At 38.0% G+C, this 15,238-nt stretch overlaps 1 protein-coding gene across 2 annotated transcripts; it reads left to right on the top strand.

The window, feature by feature from the left end:
* The first annotated feature begins 2,376 nt into the window (after positions 1-2,376).
* On the top strand, positions 2,377-13,005 carry u2surp (U2 snRNP-associated SURP domain containing). Of its 2 annotated transcripts, none has more exons than XM_059326880.1 (26): positions 2,377-2,462; positions 3,572-3,670; positions 4,090-4,204; positions 4,362-4,513; positions 4,619-4,689; positions 4,849-4,937; positions 5,084-5,119; positions 5,228-5,310; positions 5,507-5,672; positions 5,892-6,103; positions 6,506-6,549; positions 8,508-8,612; positions 8,713-8,779; positions 8,933-9,096; positions 9,603-9,765; positions 9,852-9,931; positions 10,040-10,127; positions 10,235-10,372; positions 10,500-10,689; positions 10,802-10,882; positions 11,015-11,066; positions 11,168-11,315; positions 11,432-11,542; positions 11,642-11,769; positions 12,176-12,361; positions 12,484-13,005. In XM_059326880.1, the coding sequence occupies exons 1-26, from the start codon at positions 2,400-2,402 to the stop codon at positions 12,617-12,619; spliced, it is 2,967 nt and encodes a 988-aa protein (XP_059182863.1). In that variant the 5' UTR covers positions 2,377-2,399; the 3' UTR covers positions 12,620-13,005. The 2 variants fall into 2 exon arrangements, with proteins under 2 accessions (XP_059182863.1, XP_059182862.1); XM_059326879.1 differs by having other exon boundaries at positions 12,152-12,361.
* Positions 13,006-15,238: the final 2,233 nt, after the last annotated feature.

The following is a 15,238-nucleotide window of genomic DNA, read 5'->3' as shown; positions in this document are numbered from 1 at the left end:
TTTTATACTTCTACTCCACTACATTTTGCGGCAAATGTTGTACTTTTTACTCCTCTACATTTAGCTGACAGCTTGAATTACATTTCAGGTCAAGATTTAAAATGAAAAACATGATACATTTAAAATGATTACCCATTTAATAAATTAAACCACTTAAAAGTTTATTAGGTAGTTAAAATGAGTGGAGTCATTTCACAGTGTGGTATTAGTACTTTTACTGAAGTAAAGGATCTGAATACTTCTTCCACCACTGTCATTTTTACTTCTTAAAAATGTTTTTTAATTATTTTATTTTTTATTTTTGTATTATTTTAATTTTTTCATTTATTATTACTATTATTATCATTATTATTATTATTATTATTATTATTATTATTATTATTATTATTATTATTATTTTAATATTATTATTTTTTATTTTCTATTATTATTATTTTTTAAATTTAATTAAATTTAATTAATTTTTTAATTTATTTTCTGCGCAATGCGCATGCGCGGTCCAAATACGCTTCTGCGCATGCGTAGAAGAGCTGAAAAGCCGCGCATGCGCAGTAGCGTATTTGTGTCGCACATGCGCATAAGCGTATTTAGGTCGCGCGTGCGCAGTAGCATATTTGGCCGCACATGCGCAGTAGTGTATTTAGACCACGCATGCGCAGAAGCGTATTTAGACCGCGCATGCGCAGTAGCGTATTTGAGCCGCACATGCGCAGTAGCGTATTTGGGCCGCGCATGCGCAGTAGCGTATTTGGGCCGCACATGCGCAGAAGCGTATTTTGGCCGCGCATGCGCATTGCGCAGAAAAGTAAATAAATATATATATATTTTTAATAATAATAAAAATAATAATAATAATAATAATAAAATTAAAATAATAATTAAAATAAATAAATAAAAAATAATAATAATAAAAAATGAAAAAATAAAAATAATACAAAAATTAAAATACAAAAATTTAAATTTAAATTAAATTTAAAAATTTTAAGAAGTAAAAATGACAGTGGTGGAAGAAGTATTCAGATCCTTTACTTCAGTAAAAGTACTAATACCACACTGTGAAATGACTCCACTCATTTTAACTACCTAGTAAACTTTTAAGTGGTTTAATTTATTAAATGGGTAATCATTTTAAATGTATCATGTTTTTCATTTTAAATCTTGACCTGAAATGTAATTCAAGCTGTCAGCTAAATGTAGAGGAGTAAAAAGTACAATATTTGCCTCAAAATGTAGTGGAGTAGAAGTATAAAGTTACATAAAATGTACATAAAAGTACCTCAAAATTGTACTTTAAGTCCAGTACTTGAGTAAATGTACATAGTTACTTTCCACCATTGCTACCTGCCTCTTCTAACTTATACAGTTAAGAGTCCTCCTTCAGACACTCTATGAGGATTAAAGGGATAGTTTGTGCATTATTATACAAAACTTGGTACAATTATTGTCAATGCCCTCCTTTAAGGTTTTATTGATCGGCCCCTAGGTGGCACTGTGGTGGCAGTCTAATTTCATATTTGGTACCGTGGCTACACTATAACACTTAAGGCAATGAAATTCATAGGGATGGTATAGACTGGCCCCTGTAACGCACACACCCCGACGGCAGAATGCCCCGACACGCGTGTACTGCGAGGGCCCGTTCAGTACTGCTTGCAGTCCTAGTTTACTGTTATTTTCATATAGCCTATCAATGAAATGACTAGATACAGATTAGGATCTTGCATGGTGTTCCTTTGTCTATGCGAAGCTACGGTTTTTAAGCATATGACTGTGACACTACAAGAAAACATTAGGAATACATGTTTTAGTTGACAAATTAAGATTAGCCTATATCTTGTGTTGTCAGTCACAATCTGTCATCAATTTTCCCAAGATAATACAAGATAACACTTTAATTATCCCGCAGTCGGAAAATTCAGCCGTTATAACAGCTCAAGATGCAGACGGGGGAGTTACAAAGGTATAAAAATAAAAGTAAAAAAATAACACATTATATACACACACATAAATACACACACACACACACACACACACACACAAACACACACACTATAGCCTGTATAAAATACTTACATGGCTGCTATTAAACGTTATTAGAATTGCACATAGGGTGGTTATTCCTGAGCATAGACTGTATGTTCCTGAAAGTATTTTGTATAAAACACATTAGTGAAAGATAGATTGTTGCATGGGACAATAAATACAACGATATACAAATATATGTATGTATACGTAAATACTTTCCGTTGTGGTTTTTATTTTGTTACTGCAAACATGAAAACCAAAGACTAATTACAAAATAAATGAATAAATTAGTTTAACCATCGCTGATTCGGTGATCGACTATATCGCCTGGAGTTTCACGTTTGCCGCTATCTTCTGATCGATGATTGATTTTCATGTTAGTTCAACAAAAGATGGCGGACCGAACGCCTGGTGGCTCTCAAAAAGCTAGCGCTAAGGTGAATTTACTGTTTGTACTCGCATTAGCTAGATCTTCTTAGCTGTAGTGGAAACAATGTAAATAACATTATGCCCGAATAACTTTGATTATTTACATATTTATAGCTAGCAAGAGACTAGAGTTAAGAGTGTGCGCAACGGTGTCAGCTAACCAGCAGCGCGCTGAAGCTCCCTCTGGCTCTCCGGCCACACTTGCTAATTTAGCTTAGCTAAAATGAGCGATGTAGCTTACACAAGAAGGACCGGTCTGGGCAGTTGACCCAGAAATAAATATTGCTCGCAAAGCTAAACAGTGAATACATATAAACATAGTCTTCGGTACAACGTGCAGTTGATATAGGTTTGAATTGAGAATTAGTAGTAATTGTAGTTAATATGTTGGAACTCCGGCCTAACAACATTTGAGCCTTAGCTAGCTTCTTGTAGCAACCATTCGCTGCTTAATGCATTCAGTCGGTGGCGCCGCAGCAGATACCAGCTTATTAGGCCTCTGTCCAATTTTGCTCGGTTGTAGCTTCTTCCTGATGCCCGGCTGCAACTTAGTGGAACTTATGCAGTTAATGCAAATTACAGAATGAACACCAAAGCTTTTAGCAATGATCGCAAATTACGAGTGCACACAACCCACTTTACAGTGCAGTGTGAGCTGCTTGTTGTTACTGTAATGGATCCCGCTTAACATACCTGTCAACATGATGGCTGTCACGCTTCTGTAATCATCTGAATAGTGTATACTACTTTTTACAATGTTACAATTTCATTTAGCAGACCGTTTTACCCAAGCGATGTACCTCAGAGAGTTTAACATAAGCAAATATCTATTTACAAAGTGCCAATGAGTTACGTTTGAGTCCAGTAGCACGTAAGTGCCGCCATGCAGTGTATAAGGATAGTGCATAGGTTGTCCCCCCCCAATCATCCATGTATATTACGTGTGAAGGTGTTCACGAAAGAGCTGGGTCTTAAGTCGACTCAGTTTGCAGGACTGTAGTAGTAGTAGTGATCAATGTGATGTCCTTAATATGTTAAATGCCCCCAAAATTGGAGTTTTACTACCTCATTAGGAAATACCTGTTGAAAGCAAACCATGCTTTGTTTACTACGACAGGCGCTGCTTGAGAGCAAACTGAAGTCCTTCAGCATTGGCAAAATGGCAGTGGCAAAGAGGACCTTAAGCAAGAAGGAACAAGATGAAATAAAGAAAAAAGTAAGTCTTCCTTTTATAGAATATTGTCAATATGATCTGGGAACCCATTGTATAAAGATGCTTCTCTGTAAGTTGATGTTTGTTTTCAGGGTTCCTGCGGGTGCTGGAAATGCTTGTTAACACTTTAATTATAATATTGCGGTGTTTTCAAGGTTTGAAAAGTGCTTGGGTTTTGAATAAAGTGGTTATATAGGATATCAAGGCTTCTTATAAACAGGTGACACATTTTGAAACATGAAACTTTGTTGTGTTTTTATTAAATGCGAGAAGAAGTTAAGTAATCAGTATACTATAGAATGTATGTCATGTATATACAAGCACAATTTACTACAGTTGTATGGTGCTGGAAAAGTTTAAAAAGTACCTGAATATGACTTTGTCTTGCTGTTTATTTATGTGACACTGGCTTCTGTGTTCAGGAGGATGAGCGGGCAGCAGCAGAGATTTATGAGGAGTTTCTTGCTGCTTTTGAAGGAGGAGGGGAGGGCAAGGTCAAGGCTTTTGTCCGTGGTGGAATTGCAAATGCAACAAAAGGTACATTTCTATTATTTACATTATGTATTCCCAAATGAATTGCATAATATTTTTGGGGACCAGCACAGTTCACAACATCCTCCATTCATGTCTTGAAAAAGCGAAATGCTAATGTAATAGTAGTGGAATTCTGAACAAACACACTTTTACCTTTCAGAGGAGGCAGCTGCTGACGAGAAGAAAGGAAAGTTGTACAAGCCTAAGTCTCGTTTTGAGACCCAACCAACAACAACAACAACAACAACAACCACAAAAAGCTTTTTGCCTTTGGAAACCCCACCTCAGTTTTTAACATTAGAAAAGAGACATGTAAGTACTATCACAGTCAACAAGTAGCCTCTCCTGTTACTGCTGTATTTAATCCTGCCTTGTTTTTCCAATTGTGCTGATATTATTTCCACCTGTGTATTCCAGACTGCTAAGAAAGGTAGTGAAAAGGAAAAGAAGAAGAGCAACTTGGAGCTCTTCAAAGAAGAGCTCAAACAGTAAGTTTCTATTCAATAATCTGTGGGACAATTGAATTGTTCGGTTAGTAGAAAGTACTTCCCATGTGTTAGTGTGCGAAATGGTGCAGTTCAGAAAGTACAAATGTAACCATTTGAATGTAGGTGCTACATAATTGTACTTAATGTTGTGTCTTGCAGAATACAGGAGGAAAGGGATGAAAGACACAAGATGAAAGGACGTGTTAGTCGTTTTGAACCTCTCTCAGGCACAGACGGAAGACGCTCATGTAAGTGTCATTCAGCTCCATGACTGTTTTCCGTGCACTAACTTAGCCTGAAATAACGCTGTCCTGCACACCTCACTCTACTACCCACCCCCTTTGTCTACTTTTACCCTTAAACAAAATTTATACTGCGTTTCTGCTTCTTTTAGCGGATGGTTCTTCAAGAAGAAACCGTCCGTCCAGTGGTAATTTTGACTTGATCTAGTGGCCGTGAATATCTTCTACTTGCAAATAAAATATGTTGTCCTGTCAGACAGCTGTAGGAAATTCTTCTCTCTTTTCTGTTTCTGCAGTTTTGGATGATTGTGCACCAGGCTCCCATGATGTTGGAGACCCTTCCACTACTAACTTGTATCTCGGAAACATCAATCCACAGGTATTCAAACATTTATGAAGCGGAGAAGATAAAGCACAGACTGACAGCTTTGCTGTGAACAGGACCCATTTGCTTTGATATGAGCAAGCTTTACCACACTGAAATGTGTTGCTTATGCTCCTAATTTCAAGTGGTTATGTTCCCAATGCCCATTAATGAAGTGATAACATTCTCCATGTTTATCTTTATTTTTCAGATGAATGAGGAGATGCTGTGTCAAGAGTTTGGCCGTTATGGCCCGCTGGCCAGTGTGAAGATCATGTGGCCCAGGACGGACGAGGAGAGGGCTCGGGAGAGGAACTGTGGCTTTGTGGCTTTCATGAACAGGAGGGATGCTGAGCGAGCACTCAAGAACCTAAATGGTACAAAGCTGTAGTTTTTTATATTGAATGAATAAACTACATGCTTTCTTTCCAGTCATTGTACATTTTTATTGTAAAAGCGCTGTAAATCACAGCACAAGTTGACTTATTGTTTTGTAAAACGGTTACTACATATACCTTTGAAAGCACCTCAGCCAGTCACAATGAAGGAATGCAACCTTACATTTCATAAATGTTTTTTTTTTCCTCCCATTACAGGAAAGATGATAATGAACTTTGAGATGAAATTAGGATGGGGCAAAGGTGTGCCCATTCCACCCCACCCCATCTACATCCCTCCTTCCATGATGGAGCACACACTCCCACCACCTCCCTCTGGCCTACCGTTCAACGCACAGCCCCGGGAGAGGCTAAAGAACCCCAATGCACCCTTGCTTGCTCCACCTAAAAACAAGGAGGAGTTTGAGAAGGTAACTCAGCATGCCAGGCTCAGATTTTCTCATGGGTTATGGCAGTGTTTTGTTAATTCAGTTGGTAAGATGTTAGCCTTTTATAATGAGAGATCAGTACAGGATTTAATCCAATGTTGTAAGTGATAGTTTTGTCTTGCTGAATTAAACTAGTTTTGCACTGTATATCAAAGTGTGGTATAAAGAAATGTTAGCGTGTGGAAAATGCTCAGAGTTACAGAGGGGTGTTTATGGTTAATGAATACAGTGTCAGGGGTGTTTGGCCTTTAGTAAAACTGACAGCAGTGAAGGAAAGTTGTTGTCTATTTGTACTTTAAAATGCATTTTTTATATTTTTTCACCTGTTGCCTTTTAACAATACTCACATTCTATGTTTATTATCTGATGTGACTTCATATACAGACTCTGTCGCAAGCCATAGTCAAAGTGGTTATCCCAACAGAAAGGTACATGTTTTTCTTTTTTTAAATTGGTGTACAAACTTAGAAAAAAAAACATCCCATAATGAAGCTAAAATTTGATCAGTTGATCACTGCATGCTACAGGGGGTTGGTCAGTATGGGTGAGCAATGGTTGAGGCTAATGTCATCATATTAGTACATAGAATAATACTGACTGACTGAAGTTTGTTATGTACCTTGCTTTTTACACTCCACCATCACTCATATTTCCTTTTAAAATATGTAGCAAAAACATCATTATAGTGCTTATTTAATGTGCTGTTTAGAGCCAACATCATGACTTTAGTCCATCACATTTCCACTCCATACATCAGCATTTAATTGTGTTGTTTTTCAACTTTAGTGACATGTTACTCTGCTACATACATAGCCTGCTGATTCTAGATCTGTAGTTGTGAACTCCTGCTCTCTGACCATTGCTCACTCAGACCGTCTACCCCCTTTGGCCTCTGTCACTCTGTCGGGAGCTCAGTAAATCTGGCCCCTGCCAACAAATCCAAACCTGCCACTATTAGTTCATATATGACCTTTGACATTGGCCTTGGTGAGCAGCACAAGTTGAACTGTCTGCAGCAGCGAGGGACCTGAAAAGCATCATGGGATGGATTGGGAAAGTATACTGAATTTTACCCCGCCATTGGTACGATCGGCTCCAATACAAGTAAATGTGATCTGTGTTGTCAAATGAAAGACATCCTTTGTCTTGTTGGCCACTTTAGGCTAATTGTATGCAGCCTGCACCATGTATCTTCCCCAAATTGTCACAGAAGAACTTAAGTGATCCCATTTTCACTGTATTCAGTTATTACCAACTCCACCAGCAGATAACATGTTTAGCCTATTTAGGCCAACAATCCAGTACTGCTTTGGTTCTTCCTCACTTTACATTTGTCAGGAGATGAGTGGGAATTGAAAGGCACTGTATTGTCACACTTTTCAGTTAAAGATATACTATGCAGGAGTTGTTGCTTACTGTTTGTAAACACAACTTTCAAATTTAGCCCTCTTCCCTGGATTAATGTATGTGAAAGCATACCTCGGATTCACTTATGTTTAATAATGAGCACTTTTTATCACTGTGTCCACTATTTTTCATAGCGTCCTGCCCAAATGTTGACCACAAACATCCCAAACATAGCAAAATGATAAGAGAGTAAAAATCGGAGAACAAGGATCCTGCAGATTCAGATGCCACCACACACGTAATAAGTGATGGTTGAAGTGATTATCTTCATATAAGTCGATACATGGTTCTTTTGGAAAATCCTCCATAGTATAACTTTTAATACAGTGCCTTGTCAATGTCTCACTCCTGCCTTTCCAAGTTCGGCTTCACTTTTTGCCCATTTTTTAAAATTTCAATCTAGAAAGATTTCAGAGTGTCCAGGCAGTGCTATGTAATTAAAACCTGTTGCATTGTAGCCTTAAGGAACTTGTAACAAATTACACACAATTTAAAAAAAATATACTGTTACCTGAATTTTAAGTTAATATGAAAGTTTTCCTGTTAAATCAGTGGTCAATTTAAGTTTTGGTTTTTGGCAACATTTATGCATTCATACTTAGGCTCAGAGGCAAAGTCACAGTTGCATTTAATTTATGCTTGGTCACGTGACAATCTTTGACAGTTGTCTCACTTCACTGTCCACGGCAAATTATTAATAATTATATAGGTATATTTTTATTGTAATTCACGTGACTTTTTCTGCCAGGTACATTTTTACCACTGCAGTGCACTATTAATTTACATCCCACTGCATGTTATATCTGCAGTTTGGCCCTGCAACATTTGATCTGTCAATAATATGTCACGTCTATCAAGAGACAACTGTTGAGTGTCAAACAACCAAGCAAAAATTAAATATTTAACAGACAGACTTTTTGTAGTGGTCAAGAGTCCGGCCAGTCTGAATCCGTTTGCTTTAACTGTGTTTTTCTTGTAGGAATTTGCTCTCTCTCATCCACCGAATGATCGAGTTTGTGGTGCGTGAAGGCCCAATGTTTGAAGCCATGATCATGAACCGAGAAATCAACAATCCCATGTACAGGTCAGTGCAACTGTACATCAGTAATGAGTTATCCTTTTTTATCATTAAGTGGTTTTTGTAAAGTTATGTGGATGCTCATGTTGATGATTTTTTCTTTCAGGTTTCTATTTGAGAACCAAAGCCCAGCACATGTATACTACCGGTGGAAGCTCTACTCCATACTACAGGTGTGATTTCTTTGTTTTGTTTGTTCAAATTGCTTGAATTCAACACAAAGTTTCAGTGATATTCATCTCATGCTTCAGGAAATAATTCATGTTTTGGGATCACAGTCCAGCAGGTTTTGTTTTGATATTGACTGTAAATTATTACTTGCTCAGGGTGAAGCACCAGTCAAATGGAAAACAGAGGACTTTAGAATGTTTAAGAATGGCTCCTTGTGGCGTCCGCCTCCTCTCAACCCATACCTCCATGGTCCTTATGATGATGGTGAGGAAGAGGAGGAAGAGGAGGAGGGAAGCAAGAAAGGCTGCTTGAAAGAAGAGTAAGTACCTTATGAATTTTGGCATAGATGCAGTGATGTTGATGGGTACATGTCCCGCCTCCCTGACGCATTAAAATCCACACTATCAATGTTACCAGGGGATGCATCTTATTATTCAATAATAAAGCAGAATTTTGAAGAACAAATCAGTGATAGAATTGTCAAAAGAGCTATCCAAAGAGCTTCATAGCACGCCAGGAGTGTTTCAGAAGCGGAGTGCCTGATGTTTATTTGGTCATTTTTCCTTGATATTTTTGCTTAATACAGTGAACAGAGCTATCGGCTGACCACAGCTAAACACACAGCAGCAGAGGAGTTTTTGTTCAGAGGAACATGAAATGTCAAACAGGGAACTGCAGTTTAATGTAGCAACACAACACGTTTACAGTAAATACATTTACTGGAATACAGTTCGGAGGTTTGGCTTTAAAGACACTTCATCAAATGTGTTACGGTGCCCTGCAGGAAGATCGATTTACACTTGATTGTGCTCCTTGTTTCTGCAGAGAGCGGGACAAACTAGAGGAGATGCTGCGTGGTTTGACACCCAGGAGGGGAGACATAGCAGAAGCCATGTTGTTTTGTCTCAGCCACGCAGAAGCAGCTGAAGAGATTGTGGAGTGTGTCACGGAGTCTCTTTCCATCCTAAAAACCCCTCTTCCCAAGAAGGCAAGATTTATCGCTCACCTTCATAAATTCTTTGGTTGGCATTCTGGTGAAACATTTAAAAAATAATGTTCTTTTTTACATTTCAGATTGCACGGTTATATCTAGTTTCTGATGTGCTGTACAACTCTTCTGCAAAAGTATCCAATGCATCTTACTATAGAAAATAGTAAGTTTCCCCCTTCGACTTTATTACACAGGACGGTCAACTTAAGTCTGGACTAAAGTCACCTACTTCTGTTTCAAATTCACATGAATGCTCTTACTCTGTCAACAGTTTTGAGACAAAGCTCTGTCAGATTTTTGCGGACCTCAACTCGACATACAAAACGATACAGGGTCACCTTCAAAGTGAGAACTTTAAGGTATCAAATCCTGCTAAGTAAACTAAAAACAAATATTTCACACAATTAGTTTTGCCACCTACAGCCCTTCACTCAACCATCCTTGTCTGCTTCTTTCTTTGTGGCAGCAACGAGTCATGTCATGTTTCCGAGCATGGGAGGACTGGGCCGTGTACCCAGACCCCTTCCTCATCAAGCTGCAGAACATCTTCCTGGGTCTAGTTAATCTAGCTGCAGAGAAGGAAGTCCCTGTTGTCATTGTCGAGGTAAATGATGCAACAACCCCACTAACCCTTACCCTGTAATATACTTAAAATTATCCTATAATAACTTGCCTTTCCAAGCCAATTCCATTTATTACCATCTTCATTTTATTTGTAATCCGTGACCCAGGCTGAGCCAGCAGAGGACATTGATGGGGCTCCAATAGGGGAGTATGTAGATGGCACTCCGCTGGAGGATGTGGATGGGGTGCCGATCGACGCAGGGCCCATTGATGGGGCTCCTATTGACGGAGCTCCCCTGGATGACCTAGATGGTGTTCCTATCAAGCCCATGGAGGAAGACATAGATGGAATACCTTGTGAGTTATACAGGGGCTAACATAGAATAGTGTGAGGCGGTTGTTATTGAGTCCAAATGTTCTGTTGTATGCTGCTCTTCTAATTAACCTTCTTATTATTTGCTCTTTATAGTGGATCCATCCAAAGAAGCAACCTTCAAGGTAGCACCCTCAAAATGGGAAGCAGTGGACGAGTCGGAGTTAGAAGCTCAAGGTGAGGCCTTTAATTTGCATCAAACTGTTATGTTTTAACGTACGAAAAGTTTTCAGTACATGAACTATTTTTGTCTCCAGTGTTTTTTATGCAGTTTTAGTCACAGTTAGGCTGTTTTTTGTTTGCTCCTAGCTGTAACAACTTCAAAATGGGAGATATTTGAGCAGCCAGAAGAAACAAAAAAGTAAGTTTTGTGTGTGATGTCTGTGGAGGATAATGATCTGTTCTGTGAATACACCGGTGCACCCTTGACCTTTCTCTAATGAGCTGTTTCCAACTCTGAAGGAATGAGGACTATAGTGATGATGATGACAGGAGCCCTCGCTCGGAAGATAATCAGAGCTACTTCAACCCCATCAGAGATGACTCAGATTTTAAGGTCAAGATGTCTGAAATGAATGAGGAGAAACGCACAAAGCTCAGAGAAATCGAGGTACCTTCTATCAGAACCGCCCATCCCACATAACCAGCAGATCATGGTATTTGTGGTGCTAGGAATCCAAATTAAATTCATTGTTTTGACCATTTTCCTTTTTATTGTTTACCCAGGTTAAAGTCATGAAGTTCCAGGATGAGCTTGAATCTGGGAAAAGGCCCAAGAAGCCTGGGCAGAGTATTCAGGTGCAGGTGGAACACTACAGGGACAAACTACTACAAAAGGTACTGGATTGTGTGCTGCAGATTTTTTACCGTAGATTACATCAAAGACAGAAATTCAAATTCAAAATTGGGGTCATTTCTTGTGTTCCCTTATTGTAGGAAAAAGAAAAGGAGAAACTTGAACGGGAGAAAGAGAGGGAGAAGAAAGAGAAGGAGAAAGCTGAGGCACGGTTGAAAGACTTGAAGAAGGAAAAAGAGAAGGAGGACACGCCAACCAGGAAGGAGAGGTAAGATAACCAGTTGGTAGGCTACATTCTCATGCCAGGTTCATCAGTCACTGAAAGGATCAGTGTGGGATCTAGTAGTGAGGCTGCAAATTACAACCAGCTCAAAAGTCATTATGTAGTATGCAGGCAAAAATAACATAAGAATGTAGTACTATACTGACTTTTTTGCGATAATTTTGAAGGCATAATACACTGATGATGAAAAATGTAATGGTATACTATTAAAATATAATTTTTAAAAAGTCATAGTGTACCATAAAAATTGTAAATATGCTTTAAAGTTCTTTAACATGGGGGTAATGAAGATGGTTACTTGAGTCCCACACACTTGTAGTTTGTGTAGTTTATGAAACATGTTGAAGTTGAATTTCCCATCTGACAGATACTTTTCCTCTCCGGCTGACAGGAAGCGGCGTCACAGTGGGTCAGCTAGCCCGACGAGGAGTAGCAGCAGACGAGGCCGGTCATCCTCACCCCGCTCAGAGCGATCCGAAAGATCAGAACGCTCCGACCGCTCATACTCTAAAGACACATCTTCCCGCACCAGCCATAAAGACTCCCCACGTTCCAGCAACAAAAAGTCCTCCAAGAGGTAAGACAATTTGCCCTGTCCCGTTAGTACCTTTCGTTCATCATTTTCTTTTATTGATTGCAGTGTGTTAAGGAAAGAAGAAACATTTATATGTAAGTGCAATGTTCTGTTTATCTCACTAGATCTCCCTCACCTCGCACACCCAAACGATCCAGGAGGTCGCGCTCTAAAACACCCAAGAAATCAGCGAAGAAGTCCCGCTCCAAATCGAGGTCACCTCATCGGTCCCACAAAAAATCAAAGAAGAGCAAACACTGACGTCTTTTCCTTCACCCTCCAAACCAGCCTATCCTCCCTCCCCATTCTTCCCTTTTTTGCGCCATGTTGTATAAAAGATTGACTGAATGATTTGGCAGCTGAAGATCTCTGCCCAGACGTTAATGTATAGACAATGAAGAGTTGAGGGTGTTGCATGGGTTGCCATCTGGTGTATCAAATGGATGGGGCCATTGCTGTTTTATATTGTACAAAAAAATAATGTGCTTGTGTGTCCTGATTCCCCATCACCTCCCAATGGAATTCATCCATGTGGTAGACAACACCCAGTGTGATGACAATAGTCATATTCATGCTGTCATTTTCTGTTTTTGTAGTTCACATTAAAAAGAATTCCTAATAAACAAGTGTCATTTTTAATAAAAGAAAATGTGGACATTCTCAAACTTTTAATGCAATGATTCAAAAAACTATTAGTAATTTACTAGCTGTCGGCTAAATGTAGAGGAGTAAAAAGTACAATATTTGCCTCAAAATGTAGTGTAGTAGAAGTATAAAGTTGCATGAAATGTACATAAAAGTACCTCAAAATTGTACTTTAAGTCCAGTACTTGAGTAAATGTACATAGTTACTTTCCACCATTGCTACCTGCCTCTTCTAACTTATACATATCAGTTAAGAGTCCTCCTTCAGACACCGTATGAGGGTTAAAGGGATAGTTTGTGCATTATTATACAAAACTTGGTACAATTATTGTCAATGCCCTCCTGAGGACAACCCTTTAAGGTTTTATTGATCGGCCCCTAGGTGGCACTATGGTGGCAGTCTAATTTCATATTTGGTACCGTGGCCACACTATAACAATTAAGGCAATGAAATTCATAGGGATGGTATAGACTGGCCCCTGTAACGCACACACCCCTACGGCAACCTCTCATTGAAAAATAAAAACTCAGTCAACCAAATAGTAAAGTGGTCTAGCAGACTGATTGGTGAGCCACAGCTCAACGTGGAGACTTTGTTCTCAAAACAATTACAGCGCATTACATTTAGCTGACAGCTTGAATTACATTTCAGGTCAAGATTTAAAATGAAAAACATGATACATTTAAAATGATTACCCATTTAATTAATTAAACCACTTAAAAGTTTATTAGGTAGTTAAAATGAGTGGAGTCATTTCACAGTGTGGTATTAGTCATTTTTACTTTACATTTTTTTTGTATTATTTTTATTTTTTCATTTTTTATTATTTTTATTTATTTATTTGTTTATTATTATAATTATTTTTATTTATTTGTTTATTATTATAATTATTTATTTTTTTGTATTATTTTTATTTTTTCATTTTTTATTATTATTTTTATTTTATTTTTTTTGTATTTTTTTATTATTATTTTTTTAAATTAAATTAATTTTATTTTTTCTGCGCATGCGCGGCCCAAAATACGCTTCTACGCATGCGCGGCCTAACTTCGCTTCTGCGCATGCGCGGCCAAAATACGCTTCTGCGCATGCGCGACCCAAATACTCTTCTGCGCATGCGCGGCTCAAATACGTTTCTGCGCATGCGCGGAAACGTATTTGAGCCACGCATGCGCAGAAGCGCATTTTGGCCGCGCATGCGCATTGCGCAGAAAAATAAAATTAAATAAAAAATAATAATAAAAAAAATAAATAAAATTAAAATAATAAAAAAAATAATACAAATAATAATAATAAAAATAATTATAATAATAAACAAATAAATAAATAAAAAAATTATAAAAAATAAAAATAATACAAAAAAAAATGTAAAGAAGTAAAAATGACAGTGGTGGAACAAGTATTCATATCCTTTACTTCAGTAAAAGTACTAATACCACACTGTGAAATGACTCCACTCATTTTAACTACCTAATAAACTTTTAAGTGGTTTAATTTATTAAATGGGTAATCATTTTAAATGTATCATGTTTTTCATTTTAAATCTTGACCTGAAATGTAATTCAAGCTGTCAGCTAAATGTAGAGGAGTAAAAAATACAATATTTGCCTCAAAATGTAGTGGAGTAGAAGTATAAAGTTACATAAAATGTACATAAAAGTACCTCAAAATTGTACTTTAAGTCCAGTACTTGAGTAAATGTACATAGTTACTTTCCACCATTGCTACCTGCCTCTTCTAACTTATACATATCAGTTAAGAGTCCTCCTTCAGACACTGTATGAGGATTAAAGGGATAGTTTGTGCATTATTACAAAAATAATAGTTTGTGCACAAGGATAGTTTGTGCATTATTATGCCCTCCTGAGGATAACCCTTTAAGGTTTTATTGATCGGCCCTAGGTGGCATTGTGGTGGCAGTCTAATTTCATATTTGGTACCGTGGCCTTAAGGCAATGAAATTCATAGGGGTGGTATAGACTGGGTCCTGTAACGCACACACCCCGACGGCAGCATTTGAATATAAGTCACACATGGCGAAAACTTTTATAATCTATTGTCATCCTGAAGTTCCACCACTAGGTGGTGCTATAATAAAGGAAAGTGCGTTTTGGCTAATAACTCCCACATACTTTAGCGCCCATTCAAAAAACTTATATCCACGCGTTCACTGAGTTGTGCTGAATCTCTGATACAGGCCACGCCCATTTTCGCCTATTTTTTTTTCGCAAATT

The sequence above is a fragment of the Centropristis striata genome, chromosome 23, assembly GCF_030273125.1.
Source record: "Centropristis striata isolate RG_2023a ecotype Rhode Island chromosome 23, C.striata_1.0, whole genome shotgun sequence".
Classification (NCBI taxonomy): Eukaryota; Metazoa; Chordata; class Actinopteri; order Perciformes; family Serranidae; genus Centropristis; species Centropristis striata.
The sequence above is the reverse complement of the archived record's forward strand: the minus strand, read 5'-3'. Positions and strand labels throughout refer to the sequence as shown.